We start from the raw sequence: 10,170 nt of genomic DNA on the forward strand, positions 1-10,170 counted from the left end.
TGTGTGTGTGTGCGCTGTCAAGAAAAGTCAAGCTCATCCCACTTCCCCATGCTGGAGATTTTAGTTTAATAATGACAATAAATAAAGTTATCTTTAAAACTGATTACACAGGTGACATCAAGACCCAACAGTAGAGTCAGACGGTAATAAAATTAATCTGGTTGTGTGTGTTGTTATTGTGTCCTGCAAACTTTGCTTTAATTCTATTTTTTCTATTTAATCATAAAAAAATCACAATCAGACAGAAAGAGAGTCATGGAACAGGAAGAGCAGGTTTCCAGCCTGCAGTGAATAAAAATGGTTCAGATTGCTCATTTTGAGCATTAAAGGTTTAAAGAATAAAATCTAAACATTTTGAGTAATTGGATAAAACCCAGAGTAAAATACTTAAATGAATAATGATAACTTATGATTAAACCAATAATTAATATTGGTTTAACAAATGGTTGATGTTGGTTTGATTATAAGAATATTTACACTTACTCTTACACTTGTGGAAGTACTTACAGGTGAAAGAAGTAACTATAACATGGTATCAAATAATTAGAATAATGGATTATTCTTGGTTTCTTTTCAGAAATGTCTGTAATAACTCGCATCATGATTATAATAAGAGTAACTAATAAGATATGGTTATTATAAAATTATAAATGAATGCAGCGTTCGAGTCGAGCACATATGGAGATGCAGAATCAACGGAGGGCTGCGTGATGATACCCCGGGACGATGAGACTGCTCGCTGCACAGGAAAGGAACAAGATCCGTTTACCCACAACTCGGGATTCTGATTCGACTGCGGCCCCAAACTCAACCCAAAAGATTACAACAAAGCTGCAGTGGACATGGAGAATAGACAAAGATCGTATATGGATAAAGAACTGAGTTCGTTGACGATTCTCACCAGTTCAACTTTGGATCTATTCTAAAAGGATTCTGCCAAGACAAAGACAGGACTCCATCCATGAGCGTTAAAGTTTTCTGCTGCCAAGGAACGTCTCTGCATCTGGGTTCGAGTGAAACTGCCTCCCCCAAAGCTTCTATTTAGAGTAAGACACAGTGTAGGATTTAGAATTAGGTGAAATTTCTAAATTTTCTTAAATCTATTGATTACTTAATCCTTTGTTAATTGCTGTATGTCTTTTCTCTCCTGCTAAAGCTTGCTAATAAAATACTAAAGTCTAATTGATGTTGTGGACAGTTAAATTAATTGAGTCAACTAAAGGTTAATTCTTCTGATTAATGTGAAATCAATGTTAATGGTCCTAGTAAATTAGGGTGGCTTCATACGTTCTTTAGTTCAGATAAATAATGACCCTGGGACTTATTCCTAGTCTCTAGTGCACCTTAATAACAGGGAAAGAGCTGCCGTGAACAGACATGGTTTATGAGCTCGGATACCGGCGGGGCTACTCCGATGTCTGAATCATGGACTGAAGCGGGTCATGACGTCTGGATGAAGGTAGTTAGAGCTTAGACTAATCTTTCTCGCTCCCAGCTTAAACAAAAGTTCTCTACATTCTTATTTGCAGTAATACCCACGAATTAGAGGCTTTTCGGACCCGTGAGATGGAGAGCTGGTCAGTAGTCAGTCCGCTGGAGTTTGGGAGGAGTTAGGGGCGTGGCTGAGTACTGTGGATTAACATGACGAAGAACACATTAACACCACCAGCAAAATTTTGGAGATTTAAGGCATCATTACTTAAAGATGTTACCAGGTTCCTCATTAGGGAGTAGACTGATTTTTGAAAAATTTAAAATCAGCCTAATGTTTCTTCTTGTTCCTCTGAGTGGCAGAGGCACCAGACAGAAACCTCCCAAAAAGTCCCAAAAATGTTAACAGGATTTTAAAAAAACTTCCAGAGGCAATGCAGGCGAATGCTAAGGGCGCCAGCAGTCGAGGGGGCGCTGTAAAAAGGGGCAAAAAAAGTAACTTTAACTATTGTTTTTAAAACTTACAGGTAGTATAATCTCCTAATATTAGGAATTTAGGATTAGTTTCCCTTAAGGGAAACTAACTTAAGATGGTTAGTTAAGTTTCCCTTAAGGGGGTTTCCTTAAGGGAAACTAACCCCCTTAACTAACCCCACTGTAAATTAACTTTTTACAGTGTAAACACATTATATATTTCTTATATACATCATATCTTAGACCTGTCCAGGGCGACCCCGCCTCTCGCCCGGAATGTTAGCGGGAGATAGGCACCAGCAACCCTCCTGACCCCACTAGGGACAAGGGTGTTAGAAAATGGATGGATGGATCATATCTTACTATACATACAGAAGTGTATGGGGCGTGTTTTGTCCTGTGCCCGCTGAGCCTTCCTTACTTCATACACCATTTAAACAAAGCTGACCTAATATTAGTGATTTCAAGCTGAGTAGAGAAATACATTTCAATTTATTCAATGATAAACCAATAAAATATTACAATAACAGCTCTGTTTACAAATTAGATTGTTAAATGTGTTCATTAAATCATGGAAGAGCAGAACGTCCATATTTCCTAAATATACACTTTACAACAAGCTAAAACAGAGTGTGTTTGTTATCACTGGATAAATGTACAAAAGTGTTATTTATAAAGTGTACATATCATTATGAACATAAAAACATTGATCTTATACAGGTTTTTCAAACCACTTGCAAACACTTAGAATCAAAAGTGTTTTCTGACCTTTGTACTTTCATAGTGTTAGCTGATATATCACAACTACAGGGAAAGAAAAAACAGATGGGCAAAAGTTAAGACTAATAAGGAATGTTAAAGTGAAGGGACAACCAGAGTCCAAGACCAGAAACAATCTCCCATTTCTGACTGAAGATGAATCCAGATGTTTAGAAAGTTGTTCTTAATGTCTACACTTTGATCTCTTCTTCCTCCTCAGATAAACCATGTGGTGTTTTCTGGCTCGTCCTCGTTCCTCTGGTGAAGGATCCTCCACCATAATGTCTAGCGAGAACATCAGCCGCCCTCTGGAACCTCTCCGCTTCGATGGACGATTCCTCTTTGTGAGAAGAACAGGAAGTGACATCATTTGTCCTCACAGACCCCCAGTCCTCCTTTTGCTCCCTCCAGGTAGACATAACTCTCCCGTTTACTTTGGACCTAAAAGACGCGCTGCACTGTGACGGGTTGGGGGAACTCGCTGTCGGGGTCTGAACAGGCGTCTCTGTCAGAGAGCTGGTGTCACCTCTATCCTCTTCCTCCTCTTCCTCACCTACTTCCTGACTGTGATTGGATACCTGTAGAGAGCTGGGGTTGTCAATCAAAGCCAGCACTTCTGTCATTAGAGAAGGTCCGAGGTCGACGGTGAAGGAGGCCAGGGAGTCGGAGCGAGTCAACGCGCCGCAGCCGTTGTCTGCTGGAGACGTTCTCCACACGTCGCCATCTTGAATCTGTCTTTCAAGTCGAGAGACTCGAGGCAGAGTCAGGAATCCAGACTGGACACCTGGAGAGAGAAAATGAAAGCAAACTCAGGTTTAAGTTTGTATTTAGGTAAGTGATTTATGTTTTTATACAAACAAACTCAGCTTAAAGAAAACATGTGTAGTAGTGTCAGGTTGGTTTATATCTTATTTCTCTAACCAGATCCAGTTTGTCTGTGCTAAAGGTAACTCTTCCTCCTGCAACATGAGTTAATTATTGACAACCACAGAGTTTACTGCTCGGGCCAATTCACCTTCACACCTGTCTTTTTATATAAGACATAAAAAATGTTCACATCTTTGGACCCAAGACAACTTAGAAAGTCACATATGATGGATGGCATTAATTTAAGACAAATAACTGGGTGTCACAGTGGGACGACATGAATAAACACACCATTTGGCATCTTTAATAACATTGAATGGTTGGTGCTGAGATAGAAAACAATCATTTTTGTAAGTAGTTAAATGGTGTCTGATGATGTGTTGACCTCTAGCCTCCAGTGAACCTTTGGTATTTGTCTTCAGTCAGCAAACATGAAAGTTTCAAAACAACCTTTTATGACTTAGTTCTCATTATTCTTCCCAAAAGCGTTGTAGAAAACTTCCAGACTTGATTGTCTTATTTTCTTATGATCAGTTTGTCCACACATTCACTAAACAAGAGAGATTATATTTCTGCAGTTTTAGAGTAGCTATATATTCTTTTTGTCATAAGTCTGTGAATTTAAAAAGCTCTATTTAATTCTAAAGAACATAATTATAGAGCACATATACTGTATTTTAGTCAAGAAACAAAGTACAGTACTCCTGCTTTAAATGTCAGAAAACTAATAATTAACCCATTAGGCATCAGGACAAGCTTACCAGTTTAAAAAAGTTATTTCTAAGCTACATATTTACTTTTTTTTTAAAAAAAAATCCTGTTAAAATTTTTGGGACACCTTTTTTCTAAACAATGACTGAAAATGGAAGTCAACTCATTCATAAGTCTACCAGAAGATTGGTTGAAAACTGAAATTGAAAATTGGACTAAATTTAATGTGTTTTTATTACATTAGTAGTATATATCCTGTTAAATGAAACATTTATTTAATAGGGAGGCATTAAACACCACCTCTAACAAAGTGTACATTGTTATAGTGTTAGTGCAAACATGCAGTCTTTAGAGGAACCATTGAGACTAAAGGCTTCTTTCACTCCAGTTCAGTTCATTTTGGGGTAGCAGCTTTAGTAGATCGCCTCCTCTGGCTGGAAGAGTTTCAAGTTTAAGTTTATGCAAGCTGGGTGGAGAACCATGTCTGACTTCCTGTTAAAGCTGGATAGTAGTGAGTTTCATGTTTTGTGTTGTTTGTGTTTATAGGTGCAGATTGGCGATCTGCACCTATAAACAAGAATAAATGTGACATCCATTAACATTAAGAACAGCACTCTCTTTCCAGACATTTGCTGTACGTTGTTGATCTTTTAAAATAGAAAAAGAAACTATTTGGGATTTTGCTCAGCAGTGCAGCTATCTGACCAGAAGGTGGCGCTATAAACCAAGAGTTTAGATGTTTTGTCATCCTGACGGGTCTAAACTCGCAGGTTTCAACGTCACAACTGTCTGGTCATAACTAATAAACATTTCAGATAGATATCACACTACTTAAAGAGAGTAGGAAACAATAACTGTATGAAGGAAATCTCAAATTACCAAATTCACATAAATGCCATCAAATAATAATGTCACATATGAACAGATAGAGCTAAATATGGGCGTAAATAAAACACAGTAATTATAAAACATAAAAAAAACCACAATTATCCCCAAGATCTCTGCCTCTCTCTGTCCGACCAATCGGGCAAATTCCTTTTGAGTTGGATAAGAAGCTGGGAAAGGGGGCGAGGGGATTTCCATTCCCTGCACACAGCTGGCTGACAGGCTCTGATTGGAGAGCAAATGCAACAAATGTTGGGTTTGTGCTCATTTTCTCATGCCCACACACAAAAACACGGGAGACGTCAGGAAAAACCCGGTGAGTTTCTCTCCGCTCAGCGGAACGGTGTTTGTGTTTGTCGGCCTAATCGTGTGCAGGTGTTGCCAAGGTGAATCCAGATGAGTCAGAAGAAGCTGGGATGTTTGCTGGTCGTCTTGGAGGAATGAGGGGGAAAGATATAAAACAAAACAGGGGACGGGGGTTTCATCTCATCTGTTTGTGTCTCATGACTTTTATGGCTTTGTTTGCTCCAAGGAGGTGATGACTTAGATTTGCTCTGTGTTAAATCACTTATATAATCTCACACGTTCAGTACTTTAAAAAAATATTCATACCGCTTTGGCTTTTTCACATTTTCTCCAATGAAATCTACAGGCTATTAGCTGCAAATTGTGTCACCAACTCAAAAAACACTTATTTATGCAGTAAGAGGAAAATACAAGGTTTTATATGAATAAAAACATTAAAAGTGTGGCTTGCAATTTAGAAAAGTTCAAAACAGCATCCCAAGTTCTCACAGAGAATGACTTCATCCAGAAATTTCCTGCGACTGACTGCTAACTTTTCGAGACATGGCTGTGAACCTAAACTCCCAGGTGTGAGAAGGAGAAAATTAATCAGAGAAGCAGCAAAGAGGTCCATGGTAGATGTGAATTCGCTGACAGTGTAGCAAATAAAGTAAACATGTAGAGGATGATGACCTGGTGATCTGAAACAAAAATAGAACCATGTGAACTACAGAAAAACACTGAAACTGAACCTCTCCCTGAACACACTATTCTGATACTGAAATTTGGAAATGGCAGCATCATGCTTCAGCTTTTCATTAGCAGGTCCCTGGTGGTTGATGGAAAACGGATGGAGCTAAATATAAAGAAATGCTGGAAGAAAACCTGTTGGAGGCTGAAAAAGACTTAAGACTGAGACGAAGGTTCACCTTCCAGCTGCACACCGATCCTAACGAGAGCCATGTGTTAGATTGGCCTAGCCAAAGTTCAGACCTAAATCCAACGGATATTTGGTGGCAAGACTTGAAAATTGCTATTCAAAGATTGTCTTCATCCAACCGGACTGAGCAAAGATTCAGTGAAAACATTCAAGTGGTGTGAATACTTTTGTGAGTTATGTCTTTTTAGCATCTCTGTGTTTTTCTTGTACATTTTTTGCACAATGTTTCATCAGTTGCTTTCACAAGAAGCATTGCTGCCTTTCAGAGAATCAGTTGTTCATTGTTATTGTCTCTGTCTTTAATAACTAACACCTGTAGGTTGTAATCCCTGCTGAAGAAAATGTCAAACGTCCTGCTGAAAGTTGATGCCGACTTAAGACCATAAAAGGTTTGGCCTGACTTGCTCTGACAGTGTTCATAATCTGACCAATCACGTTCTTTCACTTACCTCTGGTGGCCCACTTCATTAATCTTGATTTATTTGTTATAAAATAATCTGTGACACTGAGGATCATGCTTCATCGTCTACTAAAACTATCATGTTTGAGTATGATCTCAACCTTTAAAGCATCTCTGCTCACTTTTAATGAAGATAATCCCCCCCTGTAAGATCCTTAACACCAATCCCATGCTGGCACAGATTATCTGTCTTATCTCACCATATGTGCAGAAGGAGTCATCCGCTGAGCCCATGGAGTTGGGGAACAGCGCCCTCTGCAGGCACCCGTTCACAGAGTCTATGTTCAGCTGAGGCAAGGAGATGGCGTTTTTAATGATGGGTGAGATGTCCGGCGGTGGGGACGACAGGTCCCGGGAGCCGCTCCGGGGCCGCGGCACAGAGGTCCTCCGCACGTGGCGGAAGGTCCGCGTGAAGAAGCCGGTGGACTTGGAGCTGCTTGACGAGTCCGGGCTCCCCGGCTCCCGGATGCCGCCGTAGTTGCTGAGGAAGGACGTGTCACCGAACACGTCGCCGCCGCGGCCCACGTGCATGGTGTGTCGGAAGTCCCCCAGCGGGGGGCTGATCATGTCCACCGAGAGGTCGCTCTTGAAGCGACGTTTCCCCTGAGAGCCAGACACCAGGCCTTTGATTCCTGGCAGCTTTCCCAGACTCATGGTGGAAGGAAAATGTTGCGTGATGTCCCTTTTAAAATGACTGATTATGTCTTGAGTTTGAGTTCATGTCAGTCAAGTTCAGAAAATCTTTGGCTCCACTGTAAAACCAGAGAAAGAAACCAAATCAGTCAAGGACAGAAAGCATAAATGTTCAGCTGTTCAAGTAATAAATCCATTCTTCATACATTCACTGCGCTTCCCGCTGCTTCTCTTTATGATCCACACTGTGGGATGCCAGCACAGCCACTCTGTCTGCTTATATGCTTTTCTCTCTTCCCTGCACATCTTTCCCAAACAACCGAACTCCCTTTTCTGCTGCTCAGCAGCAGCTTTCAGTCACGACAGCAAAACAAAGAGGAGAAATTACAAGGCCACGCTGGGTCTCCTCTGGTTACCACAGTCCGTGCGGTTGGAGAGTTGTGGTCCGTCAGGGCACCGGGTATATTTGGTTCAGTGGATGGCTGCCCAGACATACACAATCCAACCGCATGTGTACATACACCAAAAGCTTGCTGTGCGATGAAGGCAATAAAGAAAGACTTGCGTTTTCTCCTAATTCTATATTTTGTAGACATCGGGAACTGAACTGATCTCAGTTGGAGTTTGCCGCCTTAAGAGGATCACCTCCCCAGGAAACCGTGCAAAGCTACAACGTGCGCGGCCTTTTACCCAAACCTACGAAACTTTCTTGTGGTTAAACTTCATCTTCAGGAGACGGCCAAGTTTTTTGCTGAAATTTAAGCAACACTTAAGAGGAACAGTAAATCTTACAAAGTGCAATGCATTTTTGTCTCCTTACCCCTATTCTTACTAACCTACAAACACTTTATACGTTGTTTCTTTCCTTGGACAATTACAGCATACTTGAAATTTCCTTCAAACAAAGAAATGAATAGTTCCTTACTGTAAGTGAGGCCTAATCACAAAGTCCAGCAAGACCTTCAGTGTCTTTCTGTCAGGCCAAGGTGAAAAGGCAGGGGTCCGTAATCACATGCTGAAAAGGTTTATCCATGTGTGTGGCACCATGCGGTCCGTCAGGACATCCTGTTGGTTCCCTTCTCAGTTCACTGCTTCCTCTGCACCAAAGATCCAAGTCCGCGCCGAATCCAAACCGTCACAGAAGAATTTGGACGCGCCGTCGTAAAGCGTTTAAATCCAGGAACTGTTTTGTCTGCATCGTCCTGGAAGAACGGCAAAACTCCCCCCAGGATTGTTCGATGGCCTGGATTAGCTGCTAATCCTCTCTGTGTGTCTCCCCTCCCTGCCCAGACTCCCTCGATCGGTGGCTGCCTTCTTCAATCCACTTAGTCCCTCAGCGTTTTCCAGGTGGCGGCGGGGGGCCTCTGTTTTCATTTAGTTCACATTAGGAAGGCTAAAGACCAGAGAGAGAAAAGGAGAGAGCAGTCAGTGGTTTATCAGGGCAAAGATGAGGAGCATTCAGACGAACTTAAAAACATTAGGAAACTTTGGTCTGACTGAGGCTTTTTCACTGTAAATAAACCTGACAGTGTAAGAGGCTTAAGTTGGGGTCTCTTGCCAGATTTCATAATGTTACATAGTTTACAATTAGGCTTATTTAACCAGTGAGAGAGATGGTCAGCACAAACGTTACTTGACACAACACCTTTTGAGTTTACCTATAAGGACTCACTTCTTCCTGATGTACATTTTGAATTGTTCTGTTTATACAACCCGAAAGCCCTACTGTTTTGTTCTTCCTGGATGTTTTTCCTGCCCGCTGGAGAAATGAAAATAAGGAAACGGTGCAAAGCTCCAAACATGTGACCTGTCCAGGACACGGCCAGAGTTGGATTAGCGTCGCAGGGTGCTGGAGTTTACAACTCACTCGATCTTTAAATTGTGACGTAACAACTTTTAAATCCTCTTGCAGGACTTTTAACTAATCTGCTTTTTCTATTGTTTCAGGGACGTCCCTATGACTTTAAGTATACTATTGGTAAAGGAGAAGTTGCAACACATTACATATTGACACCCAATACTTAATGGTCTGCTGCATCATTGTAGAAGTTCCTAAGCAGAGATGCACCAAAGAAATTAATTTTTTGACTTGAATCTGCTCATTTCCAGCTGAAAACTCAATGCTTAAATTGTCCTCCGATCAGTAAACACAACATCTATAAGCGCTGCTCACAAATAGTGATCTCAGCAACCCTCTTTAATGTGAAGTGAAATGATTATGGTGTGAAATCAAAGGTTGCTATTTCCAGTACAGTAAGATGTTCAAACATCTGAGAAGTAAGAAGATATTCAATAGCAAACTGTTTTCTGCCCAATGTTTACCCAAATTTAAACTTCTGTCGACATTATGACAGACATTTGCAGTTTGGAGGAAAGTCTGTTCTCGCGGCACATAGAATAGAAGGAGCACCGTTCAGACCAGGCTGTGTTGCTTGCCAAGACGTTTGATTTCAGAGCATATAAGAGACAATCAAGGAGCCACTGAAATGCAATAATTGATTAAATTATTTTGTATGATAATGAAATAAATATACCATAAAATCAACTGATTACAGAGTGAATATATGCATCGGCTGCTTCACATACATACAGGCTACATCCGGCCTCATATGATGGAATAAAAAGAGAAGTAGAGACTAGAGGTCATTCATAGCAATTCACACTTCTAAAGTGTGAATTGCTATGAATATATATACATACATATATATGTATATACATATAAACA

The 10,170-nt window shown here is 40.7% G+C and overlaps 1 protein-coding gene across 1 annotated transcript in view; it reads right to left on the minus strand.

The window, feature by feature from the left end:
* Positions 1 to 2,378: 2,378 nt before the first annotated feature.
* Positions 2,379 to 10,170, minus strand: part of cdc42ep1b (CDC42 effector protein (Rho GTPase binding) 1b) — a 16,454-nt gene continuing 8,662 nt past the window's right edge. The window contains exons 2-4 of the mRNA XM_007560218.2: positions 8,371 to 8,838; positions 7,013 to 7,564; positions 2,379 to 3,448 (exon numbers count right to left, since the gene is read on the minus strand). Of these exons, the coding sequence (XP_007560280.1) occupies positions 2,856 to 3,448; positions 7,013 to 7,466 (1,047 nt within the window). The 5' untranslated portion in view covers positions 7,467 to 7,564; positions 8,371 to 8,838 and the 3' untranslated portion in view covers positions 2,379 to 2,855. The remainder of the gene's footprint in view (positions 3,449 to 7,012; positions 7,565 to 8,370; positions 8,839 to 10,170) is intronic.

The sequence above is a fragment of the Poecilia formosa genome, unplaced genomic scaffold, assembly GCF_000485575.1.
Source record: "Poecilia formosa unplaced genomic scaffold, Poecilia_formosa-5.1.2 Scaffold114, whole genome shotgun sequence".
In the NCBI taxonomy this organism is placed as follows: domain Eukaryota; kingdom Metazoa; phylum Chordata; class Actinopteri; order Cyprinodontiformes; family Poeciliidae; genus Poecilia; species Poecilia formosa.